The sequence below is a fragment of the Peromyscus maniculatus genome, chromosome 11, assembly GCF_049852395.1.
Source record: "Peromyscus maniculatus bairdii isolate BWxNUB_F1_BW_parent chromosome 11, HU_Pman_BW_mat_3.1, whole genome shotgun sequence".
In the NCBI taxonomy this organism is placed as follows: domain Eukaryota; kingdom Metazoa; phylum Chordata; class Mammalia; order Rodentia; family Cricetidae; genus Peromyscus; species Peromyscus maniculatus.
Genome location: NC_134862.1, coordinates 95,478,862 through 95,500,906, shown reverse-complemented (window position 1 = coordinate 95,500,906; position 22,045 = coordinate 95,478,862). Strand labels below are relative to the sequence as shown.

The 22,045-nt window shown below is 46.1% G+C and overlaps 1 protein-coding gene across 3 annotated transcripts in view; it reads left to right on the top strand.

Annotated features, from left to right (window-relative positions):
* Positions 1-22,045, top strand: part of Tgfb2 (transforming growth factor beta 2) — an 86,367-nt gene that overhangs the window by 6,632 nt on the left and 57,690 nt on the right. For 2 of the 3 annotated variants that reach the window (XM_042258815.2, XM_016009197.3), the window contains exon 2: positions 7,759-7,842. The exons of the other annotated variant lie outside the window; for it this stretch is intronic. In XM_042258815.2, coding sequence (XP_042114749.1) covers positions 7,759-7,842 — 84 coding nt within the window. The remainder of the gene's footprint in view (positions 1-7,758; positions 7,843-22,045) is intronic. 3 annotated transcript variants of the gene reach the window in all.

The following is a 22,045-nucleotide window of genomic DNA, read 5'->3' as shown; positions in this document are numbered from 1 at the left end:
TGTGTTTGTGAGCTTTGGCAGACCTTCATGGTTCTACTCTGAGCCACCCGCTTCAGCGGACGGAGGGCAGAGGGTGAATGTTGTGAAGAGGCTCTGGGCAGCCTCTTGCGTTGAGTAGGCCTTTGCATGCCAGTCATGGTTCATTGAGTTGCAATTGCCATTGACTTTAAGATGCACCACTGCTTTATACACCACCAGAAAGGGACGATTACTCCGGTTAATTCTAGAGCTTGAGTGGTTAGGATGCCCCATGGACCACTTCCACTGTCTTGGGGTATCTTGGCATCCCCGCATCATTCCGAAGAAGTTTCACCCAGTGGACCCAGTTCCCTTGTTCACTCTGGTTGTTTCTCAGGTGGCCTTTAGGCCTCAGCTCTCTTAAGTAATTAGGATTCTAGACCAGAGGTCAGCTCTGCGTTCTTCCTGTTCAAGCCTCCCCCTTTCCAAGTCTCTGCCTGAACACTACATTCTGGGAACCTTTTACTTCTGTCCTTTATGCAAACATTTTCATGTCTCTGGGCCCTGCATGTTGTCTCTTCAGCAGGGTGAACTGTCTTTTACTATTTTTGAAGATTCTTGTAGACTTAAGAAGATGGCTCCCCCATAAGAGACCATCTTTGGTTTTTCTGAGTACATGTAATTGGCTCTTCTTCTGTACCCCAAGATCTTGACCCTGCTGTTTGTTCCTTATTTCTGCCTCCTTTCACTGTTTTTCTTGGTTGGTTCTGTAGTTGCCCTGATTCCTCTCTGTTCTTACAGAACCTAGCACATTGTCTTTGCTCAGTAAATGTTCAATGAGTGAGCAGTGCCTCTTGAGCAAGACTGAACTTCCAAAATGACCTGTATCAGGAAACCTGGACATAAAGGCTGTTCTTAAACATCAGGGGAGAGAGGACTCAGTGTCTCTGGGCTGAGGCTGCACAGGTTCCTTTCCTGGTTCTGCATTTTTAGAGAATTATACTGATATGGACAAGACAAAAGTGAACCTTTACTGGGCACTTCTGTGGGCCAGGCAGGCTTGAAATATTTACACAGGCCTCATTTCATCTTCATAAGTCATTCCCTGAAGTTAGACACAGATATCGGTGTATCAATGATACATTCTATACATAAAGGGTTTGCTCCCTGACGATAACAGTAGCCCTAATCCAGAGCCTGAGAAACAGACACCAATACTTTTCTTGTTTGTTTGGTAAATATGGAGTCTTAATATGCAAGCCATGCCGGGCGGTGGTGGCGCACGCCTTTAATCCCAGCACTTGGGAGGCAGAGCCAGGTGGATCTCTGTGAGTTCGAGGCCAGCCTGGGCTACCAAGTGAGTTCCAGGAGAGGCGCAAAGCTACACAGAGAAACCCTGTCTCGAAAACCAAAAAAAAAAAAAAAAAAAAAAATATGCAAGCCAGACCTTGGGATATGCAATCCAGGCTAACATTGAACTCTTTATCTTACTGTTTCAGCCTTCTGAGTGCTAGAGTCACAGGCATGTGCCATTCTGAGTAGCTTAGCGTGGCTTATCTTGACCTGATGTCACTGGTCAATCCATTTAAGAATGACTCTGTTCTGTGGAGAATTGCATTTGAAAGTTCAGAATATTTTCTTAGAAAAGCAAATACATCTCTGAAGATTGCACAAAACTAGAGGGTTTTTTTTTCCTTCAACGTGTTTTTTTTTTATCTGTGTGCTTGGTTGATAGTAAAATTATGATTTATCAAGTCCTTGCTTTTGACCTGTACTGCAACCCCTCCCAGACATTTTATGATGCTTCCAGAGAATTAATTGATTTGGGAAGGCAAAATGAGTCTGAGCCTTAGAGCTAGCCAGATCCAATAAGTAGAAATAAGAGGATACACAGAAGATTGCTCCAAAAAGAAGGGAGGCGAGGCTGTAAGAGTGGGGTCCTGTCTTGACTTACAACATGGCCTTCTCAGTACAGGCTTTCAGAACTGTGACACTGACATCAAAGTGTGGCTTTGCTGTTACTGGCCTTGTAGTGTGGGTTCATGCTTCTTCACCTGCCTGGGCCTCAGTTTCTCAGTTTGCAAGCCTGAAGAAAATAACAGCTGGTCCTAGTGTTACAAAGCATGGGTGTAGTAAGTGTGATCAGGACACCAACCTAAAGCATGGGTGTAGTAAGTGTGATCAGGACACCAACCTAAAGCATGGGTGTAGTAAGTGTGATCAGGACACCAACCTAAAGCATGGGTGTAGTAAGTGTGATCAGGACACCAACCACAACTGCTTCTGGCCCTTAGGGCCAGGTCTCACCTCCTCATAGTGGTGACCTGTCCCAGCTCCCCTAGTGAGAAGCTCTATTGAGAAGGAAGCAGGACATCTGGAGAAAGCTTTGACCCGGGTCAGACAGGCATGGTTAAGGAGGGTAAGTGCACCTCTGACCTAGCCCTGAATTATCATGTACAAAGGCTGCAGCCAGTGAAGGAACTCAGAGAACGGGAGTCTCAAAGAGGAGGCTAGAAGACAGGCCTAGAAGGGACTTCACAGAAGTCATCCCAAATGATCTGAGGAGGAGAAATGAACCCAAACCAATGATACAAGGAGCACCTACTCTGAGCCTTCTGGTCTTGGGTAATAGTGTACTGTAGGATGTTTCCTCCGTGAATTTGTACCCTGGATTTCTTAGGGCAGCCTAGAAATACCACTTCACTGGTGCCAGAAAACTGCTATTCAAGAGGAAATTGACTGGGTTTAGGTTGTTTGGAAAGAGGGCCAGCTGCATGGAGCTGAGCAAACCCTGTCCTGTGGACTGCTACCATCCCTGCATCCTCTCAAACAGCACTTGGACTCGGTAGGCCTGATAAGTTAGAAACGTTTGGCTTAGATTTTTCTTCAGCCACAATGACTTGAGAAACCAAATGCAGATGGAAAATACTCTGTGGATGTTGTGAAGCCCAAAGCGCCTGAAAATAGTTTGAATGCATTTCCAACCTTTGGCAGGCAGCTGTTTTCCTTCACACTAGCCTGCTCGGTGCATCTCCGTTCCCAGGGAGAGTGTCTCTGTGGCCTCAGGCCTTCCTGGCTCTTTCCACACTGGTAATTAGGAGGCAGGTTGTTCCTGAAGAGGAGACTCCACATATCTGAAGGCACAGTCATGGAGTAACTATGTGAGAACTGCTCTCTTGTGATATTTGTTTCAGGAAGTTCTGCAGGATCTTTCCAGTCTCATGAAAGAAAAAGAACAAGAAAAATGTCCTGGCTTGAATCTTGGCTCTGTTCATGTGACTTTCCCTATCTTGCCCACAGCACACTGACAAACACCACATATGTCCCAACAAGCTAGTTCCCAGATCACCGTCCATTCATAACCTCAGGCTGCCATAAGAACCCCTATTCCTTCCTTCTTGTGAACAAGAATGCTCCATTTGGCTCCAAGAAACAGGCTGACATGACCACAGGGCTGGTGAGCTCTCCAATCATTCCACCTGAAAGCAACACCATCAGAACGATCGGGTAGTTTTTCTTGGTGGATTTTAACAGCACAGGGCTATTTATTGTTGCCAAAGTGTAAGTGGGAATATTCTGGGAAATGCAATTTAATTTCCAAGCTTTGGACTGGTTTCATTGTTGGTAATTTCAGTGCTTCTTAGACCAAATTTATCACCGATTATTCTGTCTGCACCAGATGTGGTAGGACTTTGTCATTTTTCCATTTGGGGAAATTCTTTTTTTAGAGGGCCATTCATAGTTCATCCACCAGTTCAATCTCATTTTCATTCTGCTTTGACATCTTCATGATCACACTGAAATTGCTCCTACTTGATTTATAAAGAAGTTCTGTAATTGAGCAGCTAGCTCAGAAAGTCCTGAAAAGTGTAGATGGTGTTCTCTGACCCTAGGCCAGAAGAAGAAAAGAGCAATCCCAGATAAAGGTCATTTATCAGCAGAGGAAGAACATTTATTGAAGAAACTGTCCCCTGGGATGGCTCTCTGTTAGGGTATCTTTCCACATTCAGGTTCATCTCTTGGCATCTGAAGCTCTGGAAGTTGAGAATGGGGACAGAGGAAGGCATGCTTCCCAACTCCTGCCTGGTCTGGAAGTAGAGGGCCAGCACAAAAGCTGAATTACAGCCTTCACTCGGCTCTCACACAGCAAGGACCGTGCGTGGTAGAGCTGTCTTCTGTGAGCCCCCCCCCCCCAAGGACTGCCTGTCTGTCACCGTCTTGTTTGTATCTGAGACACCTCAAATCAGCAACCCTAGCTGATTGGAACAGTGTCAGCTCTTAGACCTCTCCATCGGCTTGTTAGGTTGTTAAATGTGTCAGCTGAAGTCGCTAGGCAGGCCTAAGGGAACTGCACCCTGACCTGCCACTTCTCTTCCTGTGACACCCATGCTTTCTGTTTCTGTGGGCTGGAGTGGTGGGCACTGCTCTCTCTATCTTGGAGCGGGACAGAGTCCAGGAGAATCCCACTGTCAGAAAATATCACGATCCGCAATGAAATCGTGTGTATAGGGCCAGCTCTCATTTCGCAAGTGTCCCCATTACGGAAAGAAGTCCTGGAGTCAAGCCCCGAGTATTCTCTTTCCCAGTAACAGTTGTAGGTGCATTCTAAGAACAGTTGAAAGTTGTAGTTTAGTACTGTCAGAAAAAGGTAGCGCCCACTTGTGCATTTGTTCTTATTGAAGGAGAGATACTGCAGGTGTCTGTATGGAGAGCTTGGGAGGATCTTTCAGGAGCTGATTTGACATGAAGTTTATTGAAACTTTAAAAAAGATATGTTTATTTTATGTGTATGAGAATGCCTGCATGTAAATATGTATACCATGTGCATGCAATGCCCTTGGAGGCCAGAAGTACATGTACGATCCCCTGCAACAGAGGTTACAGACAGTTTTGAGCCATTACCTAGGTGCTGGAAACTGAGCCTGGTTCCTCTGCCAGAGTAGCCAGTGCTCTTAACTACCAAGCCATCTCTTTGGCCCCGACTGAGAGTTTTAGATGCCATTTTAATTACACTCAACAGAGTCCACACAGTATTCCCAGATGGTTTGTAAACTATGTGCTTTAGGAGCTCTTGACCTCTTTGCCCAGATACAGGCTTCTGGAACCCTTTCTACAACCATGAGCGATAACCAGGAGGGGAGAGACAGAGGCTTGGAAATATGCATTCATAGCAAACACCAGAGGGGACACTTGGACATAGTCAAATTTGAAAACTACTAGTCCAACTCTTTGCCACTGAGACCCTGGAAAGACCGTTTGCCAGACCTCAGGGTCCCTCAGGATTATGCAGCCAGCTGGAAAGCTGGTAAAAGAAAAGGTATCCCTTTGTCAGTGTGGGATTCGTCTCATTGCTTCCTGTCCTACCATCCTAGGCTAAAACAGCCCATAGAACTTATAATTTACATCATAGTCTTTAGTTACTTTGTAAAGTATCCATGCAAAACACACTACTCCATCTTATAGTCTGTATAATTCATATTCCTCTTTCTCAATTTATGAGTATCCGGATTCTTCTGAACAGTTTCATCTCTAAGACCATGATTATGCCTGGGTTTTCATTGTCTTTCTTATCTCACAAAGCATCACAGATAACTAGAACCTCAGTCACCTCAAAAAATCAAAGTCCATCCATATTGCCGCTTATACAATTGTGTATAAGTTGAATGTTGGCTGCTCAAATAGCGAGGACTTCTTTCTGTGGCCTGAGAAGTCACTGTTGTCCTCTGCATAGTGACACACATAGTGATCACACAATCTGTGATCTTACTGTCTGGGGTACTGACCTCCACCAGAGATCCCTTTCCTGTGAACCTGCTTAAAAACAAAAACACAAACAAAAGGCAAACAGAACAGGGCAGAAAGAACAGGAACAAGGAAGGATATTAATATTTCAACTTCATAGTGGAACAGAAGCAAACCAAAGGTGCATACTTAAGGATTCAAGGGCAGCACTTCCCTCCCTCTGTCCTCACCTGTGTCCCTGAGGTCTAGGTGACTTTGGGCAGTGTCGGCCACCTGAATTCAGTGGGCAGAATGGTATCTCTTCTGTATCAGGGCATGTACTGGCCTGAAGAAGGTGCTGTTTCCCAGGGAAAGGCCTTAGGTTCCCCCCATAGGGCCATCACACAGAGGAACAAGTGTTGAGCAAGCCGCTCCCTCCACGTCGCTGCCCGTCTCTGATTATGTTCCTTAAGATTTTTATTTAGGATAACTTTCAGCACGACTTTGTGAAGGTCAGATATGAAAGAGAAAACTTGCTAATCTTGTGACAAACAGTTTATACTCCGGGTGAGGTATACCCTCTCCCTATCAGACTGGGGAGAAACTCTAAAAGTAAACAGCACAGTTGCGTACTGGGGGGAACATATGGGCGCAGATGTCGGCTGGAGGCAGCATATGGTAGCAAGATGACAGCGGCATGTTCGGCTAAAGGGTCATCACTAGCCTCCCCCTTCCCTGCCACACCGGCCGTGCGCAGCCCCATTTCAGAACCAGAGTGTTCTGGCTTGAAAGTGAAAATCTACACATGTGTGAACATGTGTCGCTGGGGGCTTGTTAGAGGGCTGAACGTTGGAGATGGTCAGTGTCGGGTGTGGGAAGGGCTGTTACTGTCTATTTAAAGTACAGGGGTAAGGCATCTGTGTGGAGGAGTCCATGAAGCCTTTGTCTTGTTAAAAGAAGGTTTGAGTCTGTTCTGAAGGGCATTGGTTACCTCTAGAAGATACACCCATACAAGCACGCAAACAGAAGGCACACGGATTCCAAACCCATGCGAAGCACTAGAAAGAACTGTATTCATGCCAGACTTGGATGTAGGCAAGGCTTTTATCACCACACAAACCAGATAACGGAAAGGTCTGCGATGCTCAATTGCCTTTTATCTACCAGTCTTTTAAATCTGGCATCTTTTGGGGGGAGGTAGGGGCAACATATTTGTCTTATATATACAGAAACATGGGTAAATTCAGGGGGAAATCAACCGATTTTAATCCCCATCTTCTCCTGCAAAAGTCCTGTTGGAGAGAAGAAAGCCGATGCTGTGAACACTCAGCAATGTTTCCTCTTCCCTTTGATATACACAAGTCCATCCATGTGTGTTTTTTTTTGTTTGTTTTAGTTTTTTCCAGTGCATTTTCTTCCTCTAAGAATAAGGCAGCAACATGTCGACCTAGTTGCCATTCTGTTAAACACAAAAGTATCCCAGTAGTCCAGCTCTAAGGAAGACATGTTTAATCTCTTTCAAAATGTGCTAACTTTTGAAATTGTAGGCCCATAGCTCTAAATCAACAGGCCCTGGGATTTCTGACCCAAACGTGAAAGGGGTTTCATATGTGGGTGAAAAATGAGGACAGGTGGTTTTTAAGATCTGGGAAACCTAGGCCAGCCAAACAAAGACTCAAGCTTTGTTCTGAACAATAGACTCTTTTGTCCAAGGGGGTCAAGACCTTTCTTATTCATCCTTAGTATAATTCAAGGTATTACTTTTCCCCAGTTCAGTATATAAATTGTAAATTGTTGTTTTATTACGAGAGCATGTCAAAAGGACAATTGCACTGAGCAATGTGGGCTGCTGGGTAAGGCATAACAAGAGATCAGGGACTAGAAATCAGGGGTGGGAGCGAAGCGTTTGAGTGTTCAATGTCCTGCCCTGGTTATCAGATGCCTGCTATTTTGAGGGGTGGTGTGGGGGGATGGTAAGACTAGCCAGCAAGTCCCCTTTCCACTTGGAATCTTAGATGTAGTTCTGGGCTGGGCATGTCTTCAGTAAAATAGCTAATGACTGCTTTTTAAAACCCCTAGCTGTCTGCCCAGTTGTTACAACACCCTCTGGCTCAGGGGGCAGCTTTTGCTCCAGACAGTCCCAGGTGCTCTGTGGGTACCTTGGTGAGTATACTTGTCCACTTTCTTCCTCCTTTGACATGGCGATACCAAGTCTTTTGTGTCTGTCTCCAGTGGGGAACTGGTCAGAGGGGAGACAGGATTTTGAGAAACAGCTTGTAGGTGAGCAGTCACCAAAGTGCCTGGAATTTTCTAGTCGGTTTCATGAGAAGAACTGATGACTAGCTTGGAAGTGACACACTGCCCCATGTGCAAGAATGACTACCAGGTGTGAGCTGTGTGTGCCAGGGATCACAGAGGGATTTAAAGTATTGATCCTTTGATCCCCACGGAGGCCATTTTCTGAAGGGCCCAAGATCTAGTAAGGCCTGGATGTTAATGGGAGGTTCCTTTTGCAGAGTTTATTTGTGTCTGCGTTCCTATTTTTGACACAGTGTAGTTTAATTAATGTTCCTTGTACTAAACCAAAATGAAAGGAGATCCTCCCCTTAAAGTGACAGAGGGAAGCTCCTGGGAGAGTCATGTTGATGTTGTGACCTCTAACCTTCATTGTTACATGAGAAAATGACTTGTCGTAGGTTAGTCCCTCAGTTACCTGAACCTGGAGACCAAGTGTAAGCCCCTCAGCTCCACCTATTAGAATGAGGGTCACCAAACCCACAGGTGTCTGCTGCTTTCTGATTCGGAGCATCACCTGTTCCCTTAGCATTGATTGAATGCCTACTGTGTTCTGGGCAGTGAGTCCACAAAAAAGATTTCAGAGAGCCAACACTCCAGGAATTCAGTGGCTGACTTGTCCCTGAGCCATGCACAGGAAGAAAGAAACAGACCAAGTGAGTTAGGACTCCTGAAATGTATGTGGAGGTCCTGCACTGACCCAGAGGGGATGGTTTTACTGCCCTGACGGAAGCCTAATTCTCTGGCTCTCCTGTTTTGCAACTTGACATGCCTGGCCTCACTTCTTAGGAACTAGTGTGACTTAGAGTGGCCGGAGCTCAGGTTTTCTAGTACAAAACAAAACAATAGCCCCAGTTCTGTTAAGAGTGTGTGTTTATCACTTTATTTTGGTGTGGAAGGCCTCACGTGGCTAGAGGGAACAATGGGAATAAACACAGTGAAATGGTCAGTCTGTGCTGGGGCAGCTCTGTGTGAGACAAGATTCCGTTTGATTCCTAAGTTCTGAATTTGTATTTCCTTCCACTTTCTAAAGCAAAGAGTTAAACGTGCTATTTCCTGCCACTCACTAGCAGTGTTTTGGAAGGGAAAATGCAAACAAGTGAGTAAAGGCAGACCTCCGTCAAATCCCCTCCACATCCCTGTCACCCAGGTCACACTACCCCTGTCAAATCCCCTCCACATCCCTGTCACCCAGGTCACACCACTCACTCTCAGACCAGGTTAATGACAGAAGACCGGGCGACAGTCTCCTTTTTGTCTCTCTCTCTCTTTCTTTTTTTCTTTCTTCAGGAAATTGTGGTTTGGAGGAGTGAGTTCCTTGTCCTTGTCCCAGAACTGGCTGATAGTGGCACTGACACTGGAATCCAGGTGTGACCTGGCTTTGCTCCACCCTAGCCACAGGATCCAAACTCACTCCTTCCTGCTTTCCTCTCGTTCATTTGGTGACTCCTTTCCCTCCCTACCTTAGGTGACTTTCCTCCTCCTGCCCAGCAAGCAGGCCAAGCCCTTTCCTGGTTCCTGGAGTCGTTTTTCTCCCTAGATTCTCCTGTTTTGTTGAAGTTATTTTCAGTTAGCAGTTGCCTAGAGCTTTCCTCTTCCTTTAGTGAATATGACACACGAAACTCCAGCACTCCTTGGGGAATCTGGTTTTGTCCTGAACATCTCTGAGGGCATGAGGCACAGACTTGGCTAGGTTCCCATACACTGGGAGGCTTTCCCACCCCATGTGGCAGACCCCTCTGAGGTCTTCCAGGCCAGACCCCTTAACAGGGTGCCAGGAAATGGCTCAGTCAATAAAGCACTTGCCTCCTACTCAGGAGGACCTGAGTTTAATCCCCAGAACCTACGAGGAAGTGCCAGGCATAATGGCACACTTGTAATCCATGAAGTTGGAGACAAGGGATCCTTGGGCCTCACTGGTCAACCCTTCTAGCCTAATTGGTGAGCTCCAGACCAAAGAGAGACCCTGTCTCAAAAGAGTTGGTCATGAGTCTCTCTCTCTCTCTCTCTCTCTCTCTCTCTCTCTCTCTCTCTCTCACACACACACACACACACACACACACACACACACACACACACACACACGGTGGGGGTAGGGTGCGGGGGAGGTCAGATTTCTGTGTAGTGCGCTCTGCTTTTATTTTGTCTTAGAAATAGTAACTGAGTAAAAACGTGAGTGCCTGCCAGGTGCAAGCATCCGGGATCCGAGTGAATTTCTCTCCATGCCTGTGATTCAAACACTCATTCAGTGAAGCAGCCTGTGTGGAGCAGCTCAAGAGCCGTCCCTGTCACTTTGTTTGAACTATCCCTCCATTCCAAGGAGATGCGGGGGAACAGATAGCAACAGCGGGTTGGGGTGCCTCTTCCTTTCCTTACCAGGTAATATGGGTGCTGGTGACCTGTAGGGGTCTGACACTGGTGACAGGCTGACCTACTTGATGCTTCCTCAAGCAGTCTGTGTTATTCCCATGCTGCCACAGACTATGATCTTGAAGAACCATTTTCTTGTGTTGAGTTCGTCATCTCCAATAATAAATAAAGGAAAGGTTAACCTGCCTAAGCGTAAAAGCTGGTTGTCCACAAATCTGTCTGTCACTCAGGCTATACATGGCTGAGGATGGCTATGGATGCAGCTAAACGCAAACATACTTAAAACTTTATGTGATTTTTTTTTTTTTGCAATGTTTAAAAATCCAATTGTGTGTTTCCCAAGCGTGAACTTTGTAGATAACATCTTTTTGCAATGTCAAAAGGTTGGATGTGCCTAATTATAGAGGTGGCTGGGCATGGAGGAACCATGTCTATCATCCTGGCACTAGGGAAGCAGGAGCAGAAGAATCACGAGTTTGAGGCTAGCCTGGGCTAGACTCTGTCTAAAAGAAGGAGGCAAGAGAGGAAAGAAGGAAGGAAGGGAGGGAGGGAGGGAGGGAGGGAGGAAGGAGCTGGAATTCCAAACTTAGATAAGCAGTAGAGATAGCTGATTGTCTCTTAATGAATGCCTAGATTAACAGTCACAAGGATGAACTCATTATTTAAGGATTTAGTACAAGGTTTTTCAGTGACTCCATTAAGATTTAAAGATGGGGGCTGAAGAGATGGTTAGGGGTTAAGAGCCCTTGCTGCTCTTTCAGAGGCCCCAGTTTGGGTTCCCAGTCACCACCCAGGGGCTCACAACCATCAGTAACTCCAATTCCAGGGGATCTGTTACTTCTTCTGGCCTCCAAGGTACTGAGCACAAACATAGTGCAGAAACACACAGGTAGGCAAAACACTCACACACATAAAATCAAATCAACAAATCTTAAAAAACAAAGATTGAAAGGTGGCATTCAAAGCATAGCCTGTCTATGTATGTCCCAAGGCGTCTTACAAAGCAGCTTCCTTGGGCCTGTCCCAGACCAGCAGAGTCAGAAGCACTGGGTGGGGTTAGCTGGGGGGTTGCATGCTCTAAACAGACTGCAGGTGCTCCTGATGTCACTGAAGTTTGCAGCTGTGAGAGCCAGTGGATGCTCTGATGATGCACGTCTGTTTACTCACAGACGCCCATGTGGAAGGCTTCAAATCCAGTAGGGCCTCTGTTTGATCAGCTGCTGCTGCAAGGGAGGGCCCCTGAATCCGGAGCCCATTCAGAGCTCTCACTATGTGCCTCCCGTTTTCCAAAGTACCTACAAACAATGAGGTAGACCTGTTACTGGTAGTATCATGCAGAGTCCTTGCTCCTTGTCTGCCGTAGGGAAGGGCCTTCCTTGAGTGCACAGGGAAGTGAATTGGGCACATGGGGTAAGTAGCATCTTGGCATCAGACAAGGGAGGAATCCCTTCATTCCAGTGCCTTCTTTTTTATTTTATGTGTATGAGTTTATTTTTTGTCTTTTTTTCCTGCGCGTGCGTGCGTGCATGCGTGCGTGTGTGCGTGCGTGCGTGCGTGCGTGCGTGTGTGTGTGTGTGTGTGTGTGTGTGTGTGTGTGTGTATGTATGTGTGTATGTGTGCACAATGTGCATGCAGTGGCCAAGGAGAACAGAAGAGGCTCTTGAATCTTGGAACTGGAGTTATGACAGTTACGAGCTGCTATATGAGTGCTGGGAACCAAACACAGCTCCTCTGCAAGAGCAGCAAGCACTCTAACCACTGAACTACCTCTTTAGCCAACAACGAATGTGAACTCCACTGTCTGGACCAAACTAAGTGTCTTCTGGTACTGAGGTTTTCACTTTCCAAATGCTATTTGTCTTAAAGTAGGTGAGAATCTGACCAAGCTCAGAAAGTATCGTCATGATTTGACTTGTGCAGCTTGTGCGCCCCAGGATTCTGGTGTGAGTTTTGAACCACCCAGTTCTCTGAATCTTATCCTCTAATAGGACAATTTCAGTACTGGTTTTACTTCTCTTTTTAGTCATCATACTGTTTCGAGAACTGCCCAGTTCTCCTCTCATGACTTACCTCACTACTGAGGTGTGAGAAGAAGAGCCGAGAGGGTTAATTTTACTCCCCAACCAGACTTTAATGGGAAGATCTCTACAGTAACTACAGGCATCAATAGAATCCTCAAGTAAATGTCTAATGCTTGCAGCAGTCTGGGGGAAACAGAAGAGATACTTACGAGACACTAATTTATTCACCAACACTTACTGAGTCTCTGCTCTTGGCACCAATGGAGCCATGTTATTGCCACCAAGTGGATACCACAGAAGCAAACCCTGGCCTTTTGAGATCTTGATTCTGGTGGTGGAAGACAATCAATACTACAGAGTAAAGGAGAGGACGCAATCTGAGAAATGTTCCGGAGAACATGAGTAGGGCAAGTTTGGGGAGATGCAGGGATGAGTAACGTTCTCACGTAGCCGGGGCATGAAAGTGTTGTTTAAGAAGACAGTTTTTTGTTTTTTTTTTTTTAATTTTCTGGAGCTGAGGACTGAACCCAGGGCCTTGTGCTTGCAAGGCAAGCACTCTACCACTGAGCTAAATCCCCAACCCAAAGAAGATAGTATTTAAGCAGAGACTGGAAGGAGATCTGAGTTGCTGTGTGGGAAGAGCGTCACTGCACAGGAAGCAGCCTGACAGTCCCTGGCATGTTTTAGGATTATCAAAGTATCCTAGGGGATGAGAATAGGAAGATGGGGGGCGGGGTTCATGCAGGATCCCGCTGGCCAGTGAAGAGCTGTGGCTTTTCCTCTGAAGACAGGGTAGTTTTACTAAAGGTTTACTACGGCTGTTCAGTTGAGAATGAGAATGGAGTACAGAGTAGCCCAGGCAGAAGCAGGAAGTCCAGCAAGATCTTTTTTTGTTTGTTTGTTTGTTTGTTTTCGAGACAGGGTTTCTCTTGTGTAGCTTTGGCACCTTTCCTGGAACTCACTCTGTAGCCTGGGCTGGCCTCGAACTCACAGAGATCCGCCTGGCTCTGCCTCCCGAGTGCTGGGATTAAAGGCATGCGCCACCACCACCTGGCCAGCAAGATCTCTATAAGGCATGGGAGTGAGATCTTCCAAGAATTCTTCCATGTACATCTATGCCATGATGACACTGTGTTCATAAGCTCGAGGGCCGTGAACATTTGTGCATGTGTGCATGGAAGCCATCTTTATTTTGATGTATGGTGGGGGGAGGGGCGTGCAGGTGCCACAAGTGTGCATATGGTCAGTGTGGAAGTCAATTCTCTCCTCTTTACTATATGGAATCGGGTATTGAACTCAGGTTGTCAGGCTTGGCTGTGAGTGCCTTTACCTATTCAGCTATCTCACTGCCCCTGATTGCTTTTAATTAGTAATTCTGAGTAATTAGTAACTCACCTTCTTCCCTTCTGACAAGAAACCATTTTGGCAGCCCTCTGTGTGTGAAAATATCCATCCCCTGGCTCTCCCATCCTGTAGTGACAAACAGGAAATGGCAGCTATTGGAGTATGCACTTGCTGTAGTGTTTAGTAATAGTCCCCTTTGACTCAGTGGCCAGGGACACAGAGCACTGAACTCATAGCTGACCATGCCTTAACCTCCAAGGATGGCATTCTACCTTTCCCTGTGCGCAGGAGAAAGCTAGTCTCTCAAATTTTTTGATCTGTCCAGCTGAGCCCAATATAAGAAATTGAAATGGAAATGCCTTGGTTTAAATATCAAAGTCAGTATTTAAGTTAAGCAATGTGTAAAGCCATGCCTCTCAGTGCTCAAAAAGATTTCTGTTGGGCTGGATTTTGCTTTCTAATTCTTAAGTTCTGAACAGCAAGCCTTCACACTGGGAGGCTGATTTCATCCCTTTATCTGAACAAAAATTATCAATTGAGTGCGCAGATGGCATGTGTAGTGTGTAGGAGTATAGCACAGATTCTCCCAGTTTCTCTTCTGTTCCTGTATCAAGTACCATGGACAAAAGCAACTTAGGGGAGGAAAGGATTTATTTGCTTCCAGGTCACAGTCCATTAGTGAGGGTAGTCAGGGCAAGAACCCAAGGCAGGAACTCAAAGCAGAAACTACGGAGGAATGCTGCTTCGCAGGCTCCCTCACAGGCTCATGTTTAGCTAGTTTTGTACAGTTCAGGATCTCGCCTATAGATAATGCCACCAATGGTGGGCTGGGCCCTCCCCCAGCAGTCGGCAGGCAAGGCAATATCTCCCAGACGTTCCTGTCTGGTCTAGGTAATTCTTCAACCGAGCTTCTCCTCTCAAGTGACTCCAGGCTGTACCAAGGTGACAATTACAGCTAACTAGCACAGACCCCACTTTCAGGGAATCTAGAACCTAGTGAGGAAGTCAGGCAGACCAAATCTAACAACCCAAACGAAAGTCAACCCTATGGAATTGGTTTCAAGCAAGGCATCCAGAGGCCAAAAGAATTGCCTAACGTGGCTTAGGGAAAGGATAGCTCCTAAGGGGAGATGATATTTGCAACCTGAAAGATGACCTTTAAGATTGTAGTTTGGCCACCTGGCAGCAGCAGGAAGTGTTTTATGTTCTCTGGAAGCAGACTTGTCCTTTCATGTGAGCTTGCGTGACTGCCATCTTGACGAGTTGTGAAGTAGCCAGGAAGGCTTCCTGTAGTCTTTGAAAAATTGAGGTGTGTTTACAAGAGATCTCTTTTTTAAGACTGAGGCTGGAGAATAGAATTGTAGAATTATATGAAGTGCTTATTTTTCAAAGTTGGTTCATTGGGAAGATGCATTTAGCCTATTTATTCTAGACATGCATGTAATGGTATGCTATGGTTGTTTGGAATCTGAAATACAGTATTATTCTATAAGCTTGAAGTCAACCTCAAAAGCCCTGCTGTCAATCCCACTGGTCCACAGCAAAGACGTATCTCCTGTTCATCTGGTTATAGTACACCTTCTGCGTTGACTATATTATGCTCTGGGAGATCTCCATTCGGTGACCCTAACTTAAGCATGGTGACAGTCCCCACCCATATTCCACAAGTCGCATGGCCAAGTCTGATTTTAGAAGGGTCAGAAGAGGGCCCAGGGAGAAAATGAGGATGCATTAGGACTGGCCTGCAGAAGAGGACAGCCAGCATTTTAAACAAATGATACTGGCTGTCACGGGGTCGGTGGAGGAGTTGGGAAGGAGAGAAAGTTTTCACCAGTGTCGAAGGCTTTTCTATATTGTGGATGCGCACTAAGTCCACATTGTGGCCGAGTCTGTATAGTTCTGAAGAGCGTTTTAGGGGAGACTGACTGAATGCTGAGTGGGCTGATGTTAGAAAGACAGACAGACGTCGCTTCCCTTCCTTTTCATAATGACTCGTTCCTCCAGTGGAGACGAGTTTTGCCGGTAGCGGAAGTATGGCTGGAAGGACCGGGTTTCTGAGGCACGTCTTGATGTGGTGTATGAAGTTTGCGTGTGTCAGAAAAATGCTGAAGTAGGCTTACCTCCCTTGCCTTAGGGTCCTAGATTCCCTTCCTGGTCCTGACACGCCTGGAGGTGTCTGTGGAGGTTGTCCACAGCAAGGATCTGACTAGCTATCCTTGAAGCTCTGAGTCCTCAGGTGGCAGCAGTTTGCTAGAGAGAGCCAGCTCTTCTTCTCCTCGTATGTCTCCTATGAACTTCTTGCTGACTTAAGCTTTTGTATCGTCTAGAGTCTAGAACTTTGGTCTCCTGATAGTGACACTTCAGGTACAGCTCCTAGAGTCAGACTCTTAGCTGCGTACCCAATGAACAAGCTGCAAAGTTGCTCTGGCGGGTAAGGGCCTCTGCCGTGTGACCCCTGTGGCAGTGAGAGCTCTCTGCTGTGAGGACCCCTGAACGTGCAAGGTGGCGTATTGCTTACAAGTTCATAGATAATCATCGGCACAGCCTATTCTTAGTAGCAGCAGATGCTAAGCTTCCCCAGCCTGCTCTCGGGGTCAGTGGTGGGAAGGGGAAGAAGAAATGAAAGCATTGTTTTGCACATGGCTGGACATCTGTGTTTCTGAATTGCCCTGTTGTGTGTATGATGCAACTGCCGGAGCGGTTTTGCTGAATGTGAACTTTGTCCACCAACTGGAGTCTAAATTGGTTTTGGATCCTTCTGCACTCTAAATGGTCAGAGCATATTTTTCTAATATTCAGTTGGATTGTGCCTTTGCTCTGAAGTGGAGCTGACTCCCTATGTGCTCACATCGGCAGCAGGGGGCTTTTCCATGTCCACGTTGCTTGTTTTCCCGAGACTGACAGCTACTTTCTTCATCCACTGTCCATATTCGGGAAAGCAGGAAGGTAGCTCCCAGTGGATCTGAGAACACTGTGACTTCAAGGATCATTAACTCTAGCAGTGTTGTTGGGGAGAGAGAAGTTTGTTTTTCAGAAACCGAACAAGGTGAATCAGCAGCATGGCTGGCCAGCAGGTATGCAGTGACTGAGCTTTACACGTAAAAACCACTTGCCCTGGCATGGTAACCCTAGTTCAGGAGTTCTCGCCTCCACGGTGCATCCAAATCAACTGGGAAGCCTACATTACCCATGCTAGTGACAATCTGGATAAGTTCTGACCCAGTTAGTTGTCTGTGGAGGGACCCAGTGTCTTTAGCTTTCAAAAGGCTGCCCAGGTGGTCTGGGAGCCTCTGTTTTGGACGAATAGCTATTGCTTCTAATAAAACCGTGTGGTTCTGCCCGGCTGTCCGTATTTTATTTTGAGGGCATATTTGCACGAAGAAAGGACATCTAGGGTGGGATGCTGACGGATGAGAAGAGCGGACTGTGTCTTTACTACTAATATAAGGGCAGGAGAGAGAGCACAGGCTGTAAAGAGCTTGTAAGATCACTTGAGTTTGATCTCCAGAACCCACATAAAAAAAGCCAGGCCTGTGGTATATGCTTGTAATCCTAGCTCTGGAGGGGGGGATTTGGGGGGTGGGGGGTGACTTAGTACTGGAGGGGGTGGGAGGGAAGCAGATCCCTAGACTCCCAGTAACCAACCTAGCCTACTAGATAAGCTCCAGGCCAATGAGAGAACATGTTTGTGTCAGATAAAAAACATGGGCAGCACTTGAGGAAAGACATCGAGTTTCCTCTGGTCTCTGCATACACACACATACACGAGCACCCATAGACGCATGGACGTAAACAAAAATATGAACAGTACTGCTAACAGTCAGTGGCTAATGGGCTAATATCTGTATTGGCCCTATCTATATATGACCATTATTATCCTGCTTTATAGACAGGAAGGAGAGGCTTACAGACATCACGTGTCCTTTTCTCACAGTCACACAGATGGCAGAGCCAGAGCATAAACTTGGGCTGCCTGACTCCAGAGTCATCTTATTACCTGCTTTCCCTTCAGGGATAAACTTCAAATTTAAGTGAGATTTTGTTTGTAGGAGTGAGATGACAGAGAGAGACCCCGGGGGCTGGGAGCCGTCTTGTCTCATGTACAGGAAGTCGTTCTTTTCCAACAAAGAGAAAGATGTTTTTTCTGTTCTTTTTCATTCTTTTAAATACTGTGTATCTCTCTTATAAGCTCATGAAACCCATGGGTTCAAACACTGGTATCAGAGTGAAGCAGGGAGTCATACATGTTCTTTGAAGAGCAAAACTATTCTTTTTTCCTACACATTAGATGCAGGATGCATGAGTCCTTATTGCTCTCCTACCTGGTTAATAATTACGGTATGCGGTATAAAATCCTTACCTTTATCTAGACAACTGTTTCATGTTTTTCTTCTTGTTTTGCTTTCAGCCAGGTGAATTTCAGCAATCACTACTTGCTTAAAGCACATTGACTTTCTAACACCTGCTAAAAGATTGGGGTCTCCTACCAGCACCCATCAACCAGCAGGACTCAAGAATTTCCATAACAGTCCCTGCTGAGCCTGTCAACCCCACACACAGGAAGGAATGTGGCAGATTCGGGCATCCAATAGATATTTGCTAAATGAGACAGGGGCTGGATTTTGCAAATATGCACTCTAATAGAAAAGGTACTGTGCATCGTGCTGAGGACTTCTGGGGAAAAGAGAGAGGTCTGGTTTTAGTCACAGGATGCTCTCATTTCTCCGGGCATGGCAGGCTGGCCAGCTAATTGCCTACCGGGAGGAATGCTATGTCCACCAAATATAGTAGTATTAATAGGCTTAAAAAATCTTATCACCATGAGGCTGTTATTCTCTATCTCCACCTTGATGCAGGAACACTGACTTCCTTTCCCCCCCTCCCCCATGTAGGATTTTCCTTTCTCTTACTAATTTTGTTATTTGCAGTTTTATACATGTATGCAATGTATTCTAATTCTCTGCCCTAGAATCTCCCTCCCATTTCTATCCATGCTCCTCCCTCATCCCTACCGGTCCCTCTTCCGCATTCATACTTTTGATTGTGTTTTATAACCCATTTAGTTTAACCAAGGCCATCTATGTGACCATTGAGTTGGAACTATCCAGTAGAGCCCAGCGCAGTGGGCAGTAGATAAACAACTGAAGGCCATGACTTCCCCTCTCTGAATTCATCAGTAGCAAATAGGTCAGCAGTGGGAGTTAGGCCCCTTCATCCTCTCCTTTTCCCTCTTCTCCCTCCCTCCCGCCCGCTTTCCCTGTCCATGCCTGACTCTTGATGATAGGCCTGTTTTGGGGTAGATCCACCCATGGCTGTGGTGATCACATGATTGGAATGGCAGTGTCTCGCCCAGAAGAAATCTTAGCTTCTCCCTATTTTTCAGTTCTTACATTAGTTCCACCCCTCTCTTGAAGTGTCCCTGAGCCTTAGAGGGGATGGTAGAAATGACTTGTTTGGGGCTGAGCTCTCAACAATCACCTGATTTGTTTTATTTATTCTTAGCACCTTGTACAGCCACGAGTCTCTGTGTTCATCCTGCTGGATGGACAGAAAGACTTCTCAGTTTAAGGCTAAGAATAAGATTGTCTATAGGTATAAATGTAAATATTTAGAAGGCAGTTTGACATTGTGTCAGAGTTAATGATTTCAGCAAAAGGCAGGATACAAACTTAACATGTAAGTAGACTTTCTATACACCAATGATAAACATACTGAGAAAGAAATCAGGGAAACACTCCTATACATGATAGCTTTAAAAAAATTATCCTCCAGGAAACCTAACTAAGGAGGCAAAGGACCTCTACAATGAAAACTTTAAAACTCCCAAGAAAGAAATTAAGGATACGCTAGAGAATGGAAAGGCCTCGCATGCTCATGGATTGGTTAATATTGTCAAATGACCATCCCTGCAAAAGCAGTTTATAGATTGAGTGTAATCTCAATCAAAATCCCCATGCCATTCCTCAAAGAAAAAAAAGTAGTATTTTCCTTATTATAAGTTAGGGAAAGTTCAGCATCCCCAGGGCATAGAAGGAGCAGAGAGAAGCGACTTCCCAGCCCACAGGAAAAGTGGGAAGCTATACTTTGGTGGCTTCTCATCTCCAGCTGCAGGAATACCTGGGTGAGACCCTGCTCCCTCAGCGAGTTCACGTTGCTGTCACAAGGGCTATAAAGGGACACTTGGGCCTGTGTTCTTGTATCTGTGGCCAGACTTCACAAGTATTTTTAGGGCCCCCTTTGTCTCAATCTGATTTCTGCTTGAGACTGTTACCACATGTAGCCTGTGTTGAAATGACTTTTAAACTACTCTCTGGGTAGTGGGGGAGGGGTTGGATCCGAACTGCAGCCTTTAAACCGGTTTTTTTTTTTCCTTTCTTTCTGAATCTTGTTTTTTTTAATTGCTAAATATCCAACAGGCTGAACAGAGGAAACTCAAGTCTAACCCTGGAGGGACCCTGTTTAGTCATTGTCTAGACAGATGAGTGTCGGTAACGGGACTCTGTTTCTTTTGCTGTGTGGAACAGAAGGTGGTCCTTCCATTCCAACTTTGAAGATGTTAACATTTTCGTTTGTTGACCACCAACCTGCTGTCAATAAGCCAAGGAAGGGAGCCACCCACCCACCCACCGACCAACAATTAAGTCAAACTAGTAGCGAGACAATGCAGATTTTGTATGGAGGAGACCAGGTTACAGCCCAGCAAGCCTGCTACGCTTTCAGAACCCCACTTCGCTTTTCTCTAAAGTGAGCATTTGCTTTTTAAAACCTCACTTTTTAATGCCTTTTAAAGAAGAAAATGATCTAACACACAGAAATGCTCCAAGCCTCGTAAGGGCTGAAGAAATTGCCCTTCTTTTATTCATTTCCTGGTCGCTGTTGAAGCTCTTAGCTTTCCTGCTTTTCTATTGTGAGAATTCAATTGAAAAAGTAGGCATTTCGGCCCATGTTTTTAGCATCAAGTTGATAGACAGTGAAAGGAGCGGCCGATGTCAAAGTATAGAAAAGCTGAAGAGGTCCAAGTTTCTGTGAGGGGGAAAATGGTGCAGCTATCATGCCGAGGTATCCAACGACAGTCCAATTCATAGATTCCAAGAGACCTGGTAGCTGCCGGACATGGTGGCTGCCGGGGCCTGGGATGGTGGGTGGAGAGCATCTAAGCGTGGCATTTTTAGACTTTCAGTTAAGCCGGAAGAGTGAGCTCCTGAACTACTCCACACAACAGTGTTGTAGCTAGTCCAACAGGACCGTGTCCAGTTACAAGTGTGCCAGTCTCGAGAGGATGTCAAATGAGGCAGTCTTCCCATCTCCCAGCTTCCTCAGAAAACTTGGTCAAAGCCAAGTTTCTCAAAGTAGATGGCCCATGTTTTTAAGCTGTGTGTGTGTGTGTGTGTGTGTGTGTGTGTGTGTGTGTGTGTGTGTGTGAATTCCATGTATATGCTCTGTAGATGTGTGTAGAGGCCAGAGGAGGACTGGGCATTTTGTTCTATCACTCATACCTTTTCCCCTTGAGATAGTATCTTTCACTGAGCCTGAAGCCTAGACTCCTGTCTCCACTTCCCTGGGGCACTGGGGTTACAGGTCCGCTTAGTCACACACAGCTTTTCACATGGGTACCAGGGACTGAACTCAGGTCCAGAAGCTTGTAAACAATGGCTCTCACTTCCAGAGCCTCCTCCTTCCTGCCCCAAGTGGATGGCACACTTAACTGTCTCGCTCCTTTAACCTCTTGCCTTAAGTTCTGTATGGAATGTCCCTGAAAGTCTCAACCTGGGAAGTTTTATCTCATTTATTCAGTCCATTCTCACCATCCATGCGCTGTGTTGTGGGAAGACCACTTGCTTGGAAGAAGAACACAGGTCTCAAGCAGAAAGGTACAAAGGTCCCACCTCCTGGGCTAAAGCACAAGTGTCTGCACTCCTCTTATCCAGTGGGCAAAGCCCCTCTCAGGTGCCATGCTTCAGATCACTGGTGCTCTTGCTGCTGCTGCTGCTGCTGCTGCTGCTGCCGCCTTCTTAGGATGTGGGATCTATTACTGAATATGATTTGGTGTGGTGTATGAGAGCACAGGGAAGCCCCAAGGGGTGCAAGGCCCACCACTCATCCAAGAGTCCACGGTTCGCCTGGGAATTGTTTGACCCCACAGTCATCAGGGATGAGCCTTTTCTTAGCTACTATGTGTCCTCAGATTCATTCGCATTACACTTGGTGAAGCCTCATTTCTTTGAGGTATGGATCTTCCAGCAGCCAGGGAACTTGAACTTGGCTTTACGCAGGGCCTCAATGGCATGCTCCTTCGTCTACAGCTTGGTGCTGCAGATGGACAGGATGACCTGGCT